The sequence below is a fragment of the Blennius ocellaris genome (assembly GCF_963422515.1).
Source record: "Blennius ocellaris genome assembly, chromosome: 17".
Classification (NCBI taxonomy): Eukaryota; Metazoa; Chordata; class Actinopteri; order Blenniiformes; family Blenniidae; genus Blennius; species Blennius ocellaris.
The window spans coordinates 5,027,639-5,042,800 of NC_137666.1; the positions used below are offsets into that span (position 1 = coordinate 5,027,639).

At 40.5% G+C, this 15,162-nt stretch overlaps 1 protein-coding gene across 1 annotated transcript in view; it reads left to right on the forward strand.

Moving 5' to 3' along the window:
• Positions 1-15,162, forward strand: part of alk (ALK receptor tyrosine kinase) — a gene marked incomplete at both ends in the record, with an annotated part of 437,915 nt that overhangs the window by 368,376 nt on the left and 54,377 nt on the right. The window contains 2 exons of the mRNA XM_080512279.1: positions 1,932-2,104; positions 4,763-4,857. Coding sequence (XP_080368405.1) covers positions 1,932-2,104; positions 4,763-4,857 — 268 coding nt within the window. The remainder of the gene's footprint in view (positions 1-1,931; positions 2,105-4,762; positions 4,858-15,162) is intronic.

The window sequence follows — 15,162 nt, forward strand, 5'->3', positions numbered from 1 at the left end:
TCGTTTTTGTTATTATTATTTTTTCGTCACAAGGCTTAAACCAGCGTCTGTTCCACTCAAATGGTGGAACAAGAATTATCCTCCTGCTTCCAAAAGAAAACAAAACAACAAGACAAAATGCCAGAGAGCAATATGGTCACATCCAAAGCTTTAGATTGAGACTTCCCATTACATTGTGTAATTCCTGTCACAGCCTATGAGTTGTTCATTTGAATTAGACAGATCCCTCCTGGAAGCAGTAGCATACATCGCGAAATACACCAAATTATAATCCTGATTGAATTCTATTAATCTTGTAATAATTAGACAGAACAGATGGCTGGTGCTGATTAATCTCGGTGCAAATTTAAGCTTTTAACTGATAACACATTTGGCTAGTTTACTTCAGTCGTGAAATCCTCACTGGAAAAGGAAGTGGAAGGTTTTTTTTTGTTTGTTTCTTTGTTTGTTTCATTGATGCATCGAGTGGAAAAACTGACTAATTTAGTACCTATTCCAAAGCATCCTGGTGTTTTCGACAAAATCCTGAAGTTGACAGTCATTGCAAAGTCTTTTTTGATGTGCGACTTTTGATTTGAAATGTGGATTTTTGTTTTGTAATTAAACAGGAAGTTGCAGCATTTAAGCACATATGGTACGATTTAAAACAGGCTTTCGTAACACAGCTGCTTTATCTGTAGTTTACTGCAAATCTGCTTTTTTACACGTAGCAGTGAGAGGAAAAACTCCAACGAATCCATAGATAGTGTTGAACATCCAGCACTACTTCCAGTGAACATTCCAATATCAATGGGTTTAACTGCCGGCACAGTTCTGTATTGTACAAAAGACATAAAAGGATTTTTTTTTTTTGGAATCGGCCAAATCGATCTCAACAAAACAAAAAGAACCGACTCGTACATCAAAATAAATCGACAGTACATCAGAAACACAGCAGGGACTGAAGGTCTTCCAACAGACATCCCCACAGTGTGTATTAGCATTTTATTCTGCTCAGCATGGGGTAGTCTAGGAATAGTGTTAGAACAGTCAACCTGCTGCATTATTAGTGCTAAGGAATCCATCATCAACTAGGTTAGAAGAAGATTCTGGATATTTTTTTTTTCTTTCATTTTAAGAGAACCGAAGAAAGCAGGCATTCAGAGTGGGTTTTTAAGAGCCTTTACGATTCAAAGTTATAACAACATTAAAACGTCTTGAATAGAGAAAGTGTACAAGGAGACCTGCGCTCACTGGTGTAATCTTGTTTCCCCGAGTGGTTTACTAATCATGAGTCACATTTTTGCTACTTTTCGAGCTTCTTCACTTACCTACCATGATTTAGCTTCTGCATGTATTGTGGCACAGTCTAATGCTCGATTCAGCCGAAGTTACATCAGTTAGTTGGAGGAAGATTCTCTCTGTACAGCTGAGCAAACTAGCAGCATGCAGACAAGCTGTAGTACTGCATCACAGGTTATTTTCACACGTCTGTTAGTTCTTAACTGATGGTTTTCTAGAATTCTCCAGTTGTAGCACTCATTGCTGGTATAAGCTAATGAACAAAGCCTCCTACTGACTCTTGTGAGTGCTGCGCTGTAGTGTGCAACATGGATTTTCATAAACATGGACGTACTTCAATATGCAAAAACAACAACGATATCCTGTACCTTACAATGTGAACACAGAATCAAGCAGCACCCGGAAGAAAGCTCAGTATTGTGGGAGTAGATGAAGAACCTGGTCATGGTTCTGCATCCTACCTGATTGGGAATAGGTAAATTATTGTTTTCATTGCAGTGGCAGTTGAGATTCCAGTCTTACAACATGTCAAACCGGTCTCACTGTCTGATATGAGAAAACAGTTTTTAAACGGTCAGAATTGGCACAGCACACTCTCAGAGGAAGAAAGTATCGCCTGCTTAAGCTGATGTGTGATCTTGCTCGGACAGGTGCGGTTCTGGCTGTGCTCCGGAGGTCTACAGATGGGCTCGCTGTCTCTGTGGATCGTGGAGAACAGCACCGGTCCAGACGAGCAGCGGCGACTGTGGCACTCAGCCAGCGAACCCAAATCTGAGAGGGGCTGGAAACTCATCGTCCTCCCCCTCTACGGGCTGGCAGACTGGTATGAGGAGCGATCACCTGCACCGACGACATGACAGGCAGCAGCGATTACATCATGTTGGTGTGTTTGGGGTTGTCTGAGAGCGTCAAACTGGCAGTTGCCGCTTTGAAGTGTTTAAGAGCCGATCAGTCATCCGGCTCTCATCCCAACAAACCTCTGACACACTCCCACAAATACTTAAGTGCTCCCACTGCAAAGGAGGTCTTAAGAAACACAGGAGCCCTCCCTAATAAATGCAGATTTTCTGAATTTTTTATCCCATTTTCTGAGAAACATTTCCTCCCAACGCCATGAATTAATGAAGCCCAAAGGGACGTGTGCCTTATACGATGGACCTGCTATGTGTACAGTCGTACAAACCCCCCCCCCCCCCCTCTTTGTTTATTCCGCTCGTCTGTGATGCAGGGAAGAGAAATCAATACACAAGGCACCGCACTCCACTTGCCTTCCAATTAGCTCTGGCCCTGATTTCCCTGAATGAAGGGAGAAACTAAACCAAAACAGAATAAAGTGAGAGAGAAAAGGGAGTGAGAGCAAGAAACCCCAGATAAGACATTTCGTCTCTGTTTGCCTGACTGGGGGTTTCTTTGCCATTCAAGCTTGGATAATCCCGCTCCCCTGAGAGTGATTAATTTTTGATTCCTGGGTTATGTAGTCAGCTGTGCTTGTGCTCTTAATTAGAATGTCATGTCCGTAACCACGAGGTGAACCTGCCAGACATCGCACACTGACCTTTGGAGAGCTTAAATGGAATCAGAAAGGCTGCCTCAAGTGCAGGCAATAGTCGGGAAGCAGCAAACTGTAATGTAGAAACCACATCTGAGGGTTTCTGTCAGAGGAGCCGAGGAATCCGTTTCAAAATCTTCAATTGTTCAAAGCCTCATTTGGACTTATTGTTGCTGCGAGCGAGAGCCTCTTCATGTAAAACTTAAGGAGTGTAACGGCCCAAGGAAAAGGCTCAATGTATTGAACATGTCATTACATTTAAACGACATTTGAATGGCGATAAGTAGTAACTCTGGAGAAATGTAAGGGAAGCTCTAGGCTTTAGATTAAAAGAACTACACTCTTTACAAATTCTGAATTTTACCTGCTTTAGTGGGACCAATGCCCAGCCTCCTGGGTGAATCCTGCTGTAAATACTGTGGCCGTCCAACGTCATTAATGTACATATTGGTTTTATGGCTTTTAGGTCAGTTTAAAAATTTAAAAACATCGCCCCTTCAATTATTGCTTGAATACAGCTCAAAATATCAAACTAATTTCTAGATGAATTTGCTAAACTCATTCACACATAGGTTGAATCTGCATCAAGCACATAATAGAGATAGCTGATATGGGGAGCCAAATTGCTTTGCATAGTATAAAGATCTACTGTTGTAGAATAAATACAAACTACCACCGCTTGCAAAGTTGAAAAGTTTGAAATTGATTGCTATACATAAGAAATCCCCAGTTCATATTTCCACCACACTTACAGGAGGGCGTAACATTCAAGCACCTTTAGGCCATAATAAATTCTTCAGCATATCATCAGTCTAAGTGCTCTTAAAATGACATGAGCTCAGGCATTATTCTGTCAACTATCGTTGTTTTCTTCTACAGTTGCAGAAAAAAAAATTTTTTTAATTCATGTGCAGTATTCCATATTTCAGAAGTTTTTTGCTGGAGAGACAGAAACACGTGCAGAAACTATAAAGGACCTTAAAGACGACCGCAGTTTACAAGGACTTAAAATGCACCCTTTAATTGTAAAAAAAAAAATAAAAAAATCAGTCATCATCTCACTGTATTATTTGTTTATTTAATTTCATCAGAATCAAAATGTCAATGTTTACTTTAAATCAAACAACCAACACTAAGCCTACAAGTTTTTATGTTGGTGTATTTGCCTCCTTCCTGACAACCTCTGTAAGTTTCTTGCAGCTTTACTTGTTAACATCAATTTTAATGAGTTACTGAGACATACTGGTGCCGAATAACAATTTCAAACCAATCTTATGTATGGCATCGGATCAAATACCCAGAGAGGTTAAAAAAACATATTTTGTTTTTTTCTGAATTATTCCAGCAACTCTCAATGGTGTAAAAAGCCAAATGGTTCATTCTCTTAGTACAGAATTGAGGGTACAGTAGGTGTAACGTGCTAATTTGAATTTGTGAGTTGTTGTTTATTTTTTCTTTAACCTGCAGACGGAGCGAGATTAGCTGTTCCCTCATTTTCAGCCTGCACACTATGCAAACTCTTGACTCTAACCTCATTAATTCCAGAGAGACATCCGAGGGGTATTAGTCTTCTCGTCTGAGTTTCAGCAGTACAAACAGCATCAAAATGTTAAAGTACTGCTTTAGAGATTTCACATTAAAGCCCTTGCTCGCTTCCGTGTTTGTGCAACTGTAGCAACATTTAATTTGGAAGCAGAAAGTACATTAAATTCTCACAGAAGTCAAACTTCTCCTTTGTCTGGCCTGAAAGAGCAGACGGCCTGTAACAATACAGACGTGAATGTCAGAGGACACGAAGCGCATCTGGCGAGGCCAATTCTCCCTGGCAGTTTTCTTAAAGCGCGATAAATTCTTCCTCACGTCATTTCAGCCGAAAAGCGTCCGTCCGTTGGCCGTGGGCGAGGCGATTAAAGCTGCTCTGCTCCTCCTCAGGTTCTGGCTCCAGTTCAGCACAGAAGATGGACCTGGACCTGGCTCCGCCATCTCTCTCGACAACATCTCATTCAGCATGGACTGCTTCCTGGCGTGTGAGTTAAATGTCAATTCCTTCCTTCCCCCCCCCCCCCACTCTTACTTATGGCTGAGTTGAAGTAAATTGTGTGACTGATTGTGTGAATCATTTGCCATGACAGGCAACGAAGGGGGTGAACAGAAGTTGGAGCAGTTTTTACAGACGCTTTAGTTGAACATTCAAAGTGACCCAAAACTGTTAAATTAATAATCGGTACAGGTCTGCCTCAATTTTATGTTTAACAGAGATAAGATTTGACCGTGCTGCAGTTTTTGTACACTTTGGAGCATATCATCAAACGCTTTCTTATTCATGATTTATTGATTTCCATTCCTCAGCCATAATTATGCAGTTCAAAACAATTTTTTTTAATTATCTTCCGAGATAATTAAAGAGGACCTTTTACGCTCAATGTCAGATTAATTCTTCTTTTTTTTTTTTCCTCCCATTACTCTTCAGCATTAGATATTCATGATTTTTGGTTGTGAAAACGCTCTTCTCATGTTATACCGGGATAGTTCACTTTCTGTTTAAAACGATCCATTTTAGCTGCTCTCTCTTTACCCTACCGTATTTATATTCATCCTGCCTGCAGCTGGTTCGATTTTCTGAAATTAAAATTGTCAAACAGTGTGCAGCAAGTGGCTGCTTCTACTCCGTAATAACCAAAATGTTTAATTTCTGACAGTTTTTCAATATTATTTTATGGTTTCACAAATGCGTGACACACTGTGAATCCTGGACGTCCTGCAAGCAGCAGTAATAACTATTATCGCTATCAAATCTCTATCTCTCTGCTGTTTGGTAGCTTTTTAATTTTGTAGGCATCATAAACGTTGCAATTATGATTACGAGAAGTATTTATTCTATATAATGTTAGCAGAGTGGGAATATAAACTTTTATAGGCCCCTCCCTAAAAGCCTGCGATCTTAAGATTTACTACTTAAAAGAAACCTCAGTCTCAATAACAGTGAACCTGCTAACAAACAGCATTTAGTTTCGTAATTTGTCACCAGCCTCATTTTTGTGCGGTCTGCTGTTGAACTTGTCGCAGATGACCAAATAAGGGAATCAGTCATGCTACGCATTACAGTTTCTTTCAGAGAGTAATTTAAAACTTCTTTCATCAGTTGGAACAAACAACGATCTTACTAAAACTGTTTGGAACCTGATTTGCTAAAATCCTGCATAAAATGTGATGAAATGCATACTTGTGCAAAAATGCAATAATTTTTCAGGTGACTTAAAAATAATATGAATACTATGAGTGACATTAGGCACAAAGAGGTGCATTCAAATAAGGGTTTACATGATGATGATGATGATCATGATGATGAAGATCAAAGCTTATGAATCTGAATTTTAGGAACTATATTTTTATAAAGTCTACAAAGAAATAAATCAAAATATAATAACACCTCTCCTCTACATGTCCTTTTTAAATGTGGAGACTCAAAAACAGACCATTTTAAACTATGACAAGAATTCTCAGTGTTCACGAATCACATTGTGCATCGCTGAATTAACATAGACGCCTCCCAGTATTTTGTGCAGTCTGGTAAACACCCCTAGTGTTCCATATTCATGCCGGTAAACACACTAAATAGATTGTGGTGTTGTGTTTGTGCCTCTGTCATCCATGATCTTCATTGTAGTAGATCAGCTTCCTCACGTGTGCATGCAATATCGTTTGTATTTCTTTTTATACGTGCACTGGATCAGTAGAGCAAGTCCTTATATAGGTGCTGAGCTGCTGTCTCACTGTGTCCTCTTCACAAAGGTGATTTTCACTTTTATTTGTGGTAGTAAATCCAAAGATGATGGTCCTGTTTACTGGATGAGTGCCTCTTAACTTTACTGTGTATCGATTAAACTACATTTAGCTTCCCATTCATAAAGGGAAGCTAGAAGTTCTTTTCAGCTGTTTTGTTGCTGCTTCTTGTCGCCATAAATGTATTATTTTTGTTTCTTCTAAAAGTGCTAACACCAAGATTATAGAGCATAATAGAGATTAATTAGCATTTTTTTTCCTTTCACATTGTACTATTGAACTATTTCTGGGGCCTATTATTAGTAAAGTTTATTTGAAGTCTCATTTTCTGCAGTAATGGGATTATTTAACATTTACTGGCACTAAAAAAAAGACAAAAAAGTTTAAACATATGCTCCTTGCCCAATATGTCTCCTGCTCTCTTTGGGATGATCTTGTGAGATGCACTGCATCTTTTCCGTCATGCATATGGACCAAACTTTATTGAAATTATATACATTACTACATTCCTCCGGCGTGCGTTCTTCAAAGCATTTGATGTGTCCTGAAATGTCAAAACTGTTCAATTCTGCTACAATGCAGCAGTCTGATTGATAAGGTCTTATGTCTCAACGTTGTACTGCTGCCTTCGAAAGGTCAAACCTCGCGTCACCTTTCTAGATATTTTTGTGCTATAATTGAGATGGTTTATCAGTATCAAAACAGCAGTGGGATGACAACCATGTAAGAATTGGAGTGAAAGGTGAGGAGTTCAGTTCCTCCCTCCATCTCTGCCGATCTCGAGGAAGGTGTTCCAGCAGTGACTGGAATAGTAATGTCTGAGTGTTTGAGTATCGCTCCAACAATGGGAGCTGAGGTAAAAAAAAAAAAATGCACACAGCTGGACTGCCGACACCAGGGGGTCTGCACCTGTGGCTCTTTAGCACCTCTGTAGCTGAAGCTTTCACAAAAGTATATGTAAATAAACATTTTACCTATTTTTTTTATTATTCATTTGCCCACCAGAGGCATTGTCAGCCTCATTTTGAAGGTTAAACGTTTTTTTGCGGCTCCACTAAAACGTCTCTTTCGGCCATAAAGGTTATAGACCTCTGGGCTACATCATGCTTGAGAACTCAATCGGATTGGTTCTCGTTTAGTGTGTTGCATAGATTCTTCTTTTTGCCCAATGAAGTTGCAAAAGTGGACCAGGAATTTTTTGAGAGTCTTCCACCAATTTCTGGCACCACATGTGATACAGAAAAATGTGCTTGAGGGTCTGGCAAGGATGTGAAATGTAATAGGTCACAAAAAGATAATGTCAAAAATTTTTATTTTTGACATTACAAAATCCACAAAATGACAATTATTTTGTATTATATAATGTTTGTGATGAGAGGATTTCACAGCAACGGCACTGATGCGTCGCGTCACTGTTCAGTCATATAATTCAGTTCCCAGCTCCAAGAATCCGTGTGCACCGCCTCTGTCAAGATAAAGCATTGAAAACTCTTCATTTGTCATCAGCGTTAGTCAAGCACGTCACTTCGGTACCAGTTTCCATCCCAATATGCAGCGAATGACTGGAACGCCTAATCTGTTTTGTGTCACCTTGCGATGATTTAATTTATTCAGCAAACGCAGGTCTAATCCTCGCTCTACTGTGAGAAACTACTTGTAAAATGCAATCAGATGCCGTCGTGTTATCAGTACCAATATGATGTGAGAAATTGCTGTTGATCTACGCTGGCGCAGACTCGCCGCCGCCCGACTTCCCGGGTCACGAGACTCTTTATTTAAAGACATGACATTTCCCGAGAGATATTTGCGCACCAATTTGTATTTTATGTCCCCTGGAGCGGTGACACTGGTATGGCAATTCATCCCTCTTCCGCTCACCATCCAAATGGCAAGTTCCTAATCTGGACTGGGTATCTATTACCTACAGCCACACTCGACACAGTCACTTTTTATCGCCTATCAATCAGGGCGGCTGATGTGAGACGCCAGAGCTCGGCAAGGGTGCGTCGTTTCCCCGAGTGATCTCTGTGACTGATTAGCGTGATGGATTTCAGAGCAATATGACACATCGTCATAATGTGCTTTGGTGAGAAAACATACTGCGAACACATTATGCAGACGATCAGCCATTCGTGGCCCCCTCCACCCCCGCCGCCCACGCGCCCCCGCCGTCCTATTGGCTTCGGTGTGATGTATGGTTTGGCAAGCATGTGTGCTCGATGATGCAGCCATTGTCCTTCAGGTGTTGGACCTTGCTGTCAGTTTTATCATTTCATCTTCACCGGCATCATTAAATTAGTTTATTGGGTTAGACAGCACGGGAAGTTCATTCTTTTCTCTCTGGCGTGTGCCATCACTTCTTTTCGTTTCCTTTGGGGTTTTTTTTTTGGGGGGGGGGATTTTTTTTTCCCTCCCCCTACGCACTGAGCTGCATTAACAGCAGCACCAGCTGCTTCTATAGAGATTCCCCGAGCAGCAGACTGTGATGTGCCTCCTCAGTAGCGAGTCCTTGACATCGCTCAACAGTCTGTACAGAGCTTCTCAAAAGATGAACACGCACCAAGAAAAAAAAGAAAAAAAAGATTTGGATGGAAACATGTTTTTTTTTCCTTGTTATTTGTTGTTGTGTCTGAAGACTACATGAAAGAATCTATTTAAACTGAGTTTTACTTGCTAAGAAAAAAAAAAAAATGGGCACAAAAAAATATTTCATCAGGCTTTTGACTTGTTCCAACTTCTCTGAGAATTGCATTGATCCAGATTTTTTTTTTTTTAAGAAATGTTGTGAATCAGATCCTCTGCTAGTATTTCTAAGTTCATTAATTTGAATCGGCATTTGAATTAACTTGATTTGTAAGAATGAAATTGGCCAATATATTCTTCTGTACTCAAATATTGTTTAGTGCTCTGCAAGCATATGGTTTTGTGCAGTTATTTTTGATTTTTATTGCAAACTCAGTCACAATATTATTTGGTTTCACATTGCAACAAATAATATTAAAATTAGATTTATGTTTAGATTGTAGTAAATTTCCTTTGTGAAAATATAGACATTTTCATCACATATACTCTGCACCACTTTAAGTTTAAAGGTTCACTGGAGATAAAATTGGGCTGTTTGTGGCCCCTCAACTAAAATGTGTTTGACACCCCTGGCTTAATCTGTTATTCAAGGGAACATTGCAAAGTAAACACAAAAAAGCAACAACCTCTTAATAATGGAACTGCAGAAGTGTTTTGAATATACACTCCTTCTACAAAGTAGTTCAGCTATGAGAAAACAACCCAATACCCAAGCGAGTGTCAAACTCATCATTTAGAAGTTGCTTATTTGAAAAGTAGTATGGAGTTAGTTGACGAGTTACAGAAAATAAAGAAAAGTTACTTTCTATCAAGTAAAGTAACACTTGCATTACTTCAAATGGTCTCCATCAGTTGGCCCTGTTTGTGTGTATGTCAGCTGTGATGTCTCTGCGTTGCTGTGACTCTGTCTGGGTCAGTCTGATGATGGATTCCCTCATTACTGTCGGTCAATGGGAGGAAAACCGCTGCATAATCTGAACATTAGCACTCTTTGAAAGAAATGTATTCATGAAAAGCTCAGAAAAACTACCAACTCAGTTCATAGATGGACTTCTTTGATGCTGGTAAACAGGATTAGAAAGCGTCAAGGCTTCAGCTTGGATTGTTTTCTTTGCACATATAATAATAAAATAAGAATTGCATAGTATAAATAAGTTACTCTCCTGTTTGCCACGACACTTCATCGTGTGTTATTCCCAACATTGACATTCAATACAGTCAGAAATTGAGCAAAATGTTAAGAAACCACATAAAAAATAAGATGGAAAGAACTCGTGTTTTAGAACAAAATACTCCCATCTTTATATTACAAAAAAACTTTCTTTTTTTTAAATGCCACCAGTATTTATGTATTTAGAGTTTGTTGTTAACGTGTTCAGGTCAAGTCCAGCATTCCTTTCTAATTATGCATTGACTGATGTCTCGTTTGACCGTTGTATCCGTGTTACCTGTCGTGCTAACATGTGTCAAGCAATCAGGAAACACAAAAAGGTAATTAGTATTAGTAAGTAAACACATGCATCTACCACTGTGTTGTCACACAGAGCTAATTAAAAGGAACTTTAATCATAGCTTTATTTTTAATTTTTTTTTTGAATCAGAATGGTTTATTACATAACATATGCTGGTGCAGAAAATTAATGGATGAATGGACAGGTCCCAACGCATGGTTTTAGTAGGCCCTGGTGGAGTCGAGATGTTTGGACTATGAAGCAAGTTTAGCAAAGCTCAGCTTCCTTTGTGTCAACAAACATTACATGTGCAACGAGCGACAACTCCCACCGCCACACTGATATCAGCTGTCTTTGACATCACAGGGCTTCGCTTCAGGCTCCGTGCACGTTCACATGGAAGGCATGGCGCTGTTAATCAGATACAACGCTGTCAAAAAGCGAAGCAGCAGCTGGATCTACAGCCATAGCTCCACGGAGAGGGAAATATAAATAGAAGCAGTAATGTGCAGTTTCCAGCAGAGTCTGTGTCCGTCAATGGTCTTTTATGCTCGCTCTAGCTCATGGTCATGGGGAGCTGCAGCTTCGCACACACAGACAGACACACACACGCACACACGATTACTATTAACACTACTGATTTGATCTAGACACTACATTTGTTTTGTTTTTTTACTCTAAGCGGAGATATAAATTATGCTGCCATGAAAGTGAGCTTCCGCATTGCTACCAAACTCGCCTGAGAGCCGTGCTGCCCGGGTGAGATTGTAAAATACAAAATGCAACAACTTTAGACGTTTATTGGGCACTTCATTGTATTTTGAACCAGACGATTTCTTTCAAATTGGCTTTATATTGACATTGTAGTCATTATTGGTAGTAACTGTTTGGAAAATATTGACATTTTCATCACGTATACTCAATGCAATGCAACAAAGAAAAACCTTCAGGTTTAAATTTTAATATTATTGTAGCACCGCTTTACCAGTCCAGTCCACCTAAGATGAATTTGAACTGCATGTGACCCCTAAAGTAAAATGTGTTTAACACCTCTGATTTAAATGTTGCACCTCACCGTTAGCACGAGGGGGCTCTGGTGTGGATTTTGGTCAGAGCTTATGCAATTTGAAGATATTTGAGGCCTCTGGCTGAGTGGGTGGGTGGTAACAGCATGCTCCACCTCCTCCTTCCATTTCACTCTCCCGTGGCTGGCCTCTGGTGAGCGTCAGGTAGCTTTCGGCGGCTGAGCTTAATGAACAGTGACAACCACGCCGGCTGTTGGCCTGCCCTCCGGTTCAGGCTGCTCCGCGGCGGACCGGCCGGGTCCTGCGTCTCGCCACAGCAGCATACCAATGGCCTCTTGTCTGCTTCGCAGTTCTGCATCCATGCCGGCCGTGCCCGGCATGACAACGAGGCAGGCTTTATTAGCAACTTCGCCTTAGACTTGAACAAGTTAAGCGCACTCATGGGTGTTAAGTCACAAAGACGCGCCGCTGTGTGATCAGCCATGCTGCGGCCACTCGTTTGGCACGTGTGATCCACCGAATCTGCACACAGACTCATTCCGCATCAAAGCCACCGAGCAGTGGAGACTTAGATGATCATATTTATTTGATGATTACGGAGCTGGGAATGAGCTATTGATTTTCTTCTCTGGCAGATTTTAGGTAAGCAGTGGCTGTGGCTTCTTAAGCTTTTGAAGACGAAATTACAAGGTTTCTTTGCTCTGAGACATTTTCAATGGAGACCAGCAGTCAAAGCCATCGGGGTTCATGGCAGAGCGCTGGTGTACATTTAAAGCCAAAGCAGCTTTCAAAGATCTTTATTACCGACAAGAATGCGAGTGACATCTGGCTGTAGCACAAAAGAACGCAAAGGTGAAGTTGCTGTTAGTCAAAGCAAGCTGGGTTTTCTTGCAATCCTTTTAGCTGGCGAGGTAGCCCCACCCCCACCCCCACGCAACCTTGTTGCTGGAAGGACCTTTAGCCTGAGGGGACAAAGTGGCGGGAAGGTATTTACAGAAACGAAAAGGCTTGTCTTCTTATCCGCCTGGTGTTCAGACATGACTCGCGTAGTGACGATCCAGGTGGCTCATTGGGCTGCGATAGATCCGGTGTCTGTTTGAGACGCCCCTCACGCGACTCTTTCTTAAGCATCTTGGAAACAGTGCACGATCTCCATCCGTCTTACTTGAATATGCTCTCGTGAGCCTTTAAATCATCTTTTGCTGCTGGTTGCCGTCCAGGGCAGCCCTGTGGAGAAAAACATGCAGCCAACAATCTGTTTGCTATTCTGCTACTGTATGAGACAGTACGGTCTACACCCATCCACCACCCCACCCCCTGTATGAAATGCAAATCGACCTGGAAAGCATGTAATCATGCAACAGACTGCTTCACATGCAGAACCGAAAGATGACGCCATATGTGGGTCACATGAACGCAGAACATCATTTACCCCTCATTGTCTGCACGCGTCAAAAGTCTATATGGAACACGTTGGAAATCATAAATTTAAAAAAAAAATTTAAAATGAAGAAGGTCTTTCTTCAGTTTTGCTGATTGAAGCACATCGGGTCCAATCTGAAACAGTTTCCTTCACTGACTCCACAGAGACGCCTCTGTAGATTCAGACGTCCATGGTGGCAACAGCAGGACCGAAAACAAAGGATGCAGTGTTTAAAAAAAAAAAAAGAAGTCTGGGTCACATATGTTTCTCCCAAAATGTAATAATCTATTAATTTTAACCAGATTATTTTTAATAGCTCTAGTTTTAGAGGCTTAATTTGATTCAATTTGATCTTTTCAGCATACATCCCTTCTTTCATTTCATTTTCTCTTCATCGCTTCAAATTTTATAATTGTGTACTTGTTTTTCTCATTGATTTAGTTTCACATGTGTTTATTTAAGAGTAGTTTTCAATGTTGTTTACTTTTATCATTTCTATGTATTCCCAGTACTTAAAATCTAATCTTTGGAGACTTTGGCGGTAATTTTACCATCAAACCCTTCTTCCCTGTATTTATATATTTTTAAACATGATATTCCCTTCATTTTAGTCTGTATTTACTTGCTTACTCCTTCTAATAATTTGTTTCAATATTTGAATTCTGTTTTAGCGGTCACACAATTTATTGGAATCAATTAGGATTTAATTATTGATGGAATCTTTTTATCTTTTACATTTATTCATTCTGACCCCACTTTTAAGGTACATTTTTATCCTTTTTTTTAATATATATCTCAGATGTGATATGCTGCTCATTCAGCTTGTTTGTCACTCGCCTGCTACAAACTTCTAGAATAGATTACATGAGCTCAAACAGACTTTGTCGCCACATAAATCACTGAGATTCAGAACCACTGAAGTCGTCTTGTAATCAAAGGTAATGCAACATGTTTTGGTTTATCTGTCATACCATGCGCTGCTCACAGCGGCGTAGCCAGACGGCCCCCGACATCAGTAAACTGTATCTGACGTTGCAAGAGACTATCACTTTAAGAGGAACCGACAAGAGTCGCGTAATGACAGATACACTTAGGACTCAAATTTGCAGATCATACTATCGAGGACACGTGAAACTGAACTTTTGGTGGAAATCACTGCTTAAAAACATCACTCAAGACACATTTACTGCTACTAAACTGAACACTGTGGCTGACCTTTTGAAAACCAAGGGAAAATGTGTACTTGTGCTGGAGTGGTGCATGCCCTGCAAAGTCTATAGACGTGATTGCTTGACTTTTAGATTTTAACTTGGTACTTTAAGGATAGGGTTGAACAAGCCCCCTGTCACCCACCCTCCCACACATTACTCTACTATTCCATATCAATACATACATTGGAAAAGCATGTAATCATGTTCAATCGGTAGGGTTGTTTGCTCTTGGGGGTGCCTGGTTTACAACTAAAATTTCATACTGCCAAATGCATTGCATGGACGTGATGAAAAAAAAAGATAATAATAGTCTGTGCAGTCATTTAGCTGAGCCACCATGGATACTCTGCCTCTCCACCTCTGTTGAGGACTAAAGAATGAGGACAGATGGCTGTTTATATTACATCAGTATCAAACTGTTCTGTTAGTTCCAGTGTGTTTCACTCCACTCATCTTTTAGCAAAAGAAGTTCCTCTATGTTGAACCCTTAAAGCCGACCAGCCAGTCTCTTTGCCTGAAAGACTACTTTCAGGGTTCGAATTTGAGACTGGGGAGATCAAGGTACCGACAAGCTTATGATCTGAGGATACCCTGAGGGAGTGTTACTGATAATTGGCAACAAACCACCCAGGCTGAAAGTGCTTACTCATGTGCTGTGAGGATGGACAGGGACAGACGCAGTGATAGAACTCACCCTCTCCAGTGTATACCACAAAAGGTCACACAAATGAAACGATGCACTTCCTTCTTTTTTTTTTCTTTTCTTTTTTTTTTATGTGTTGGTGAGCAGTCCATGGCTGCTGCACTTAACTCACTTCGTCACAGGAACATGGACAGGATTTTTGCTGCTGTGCTT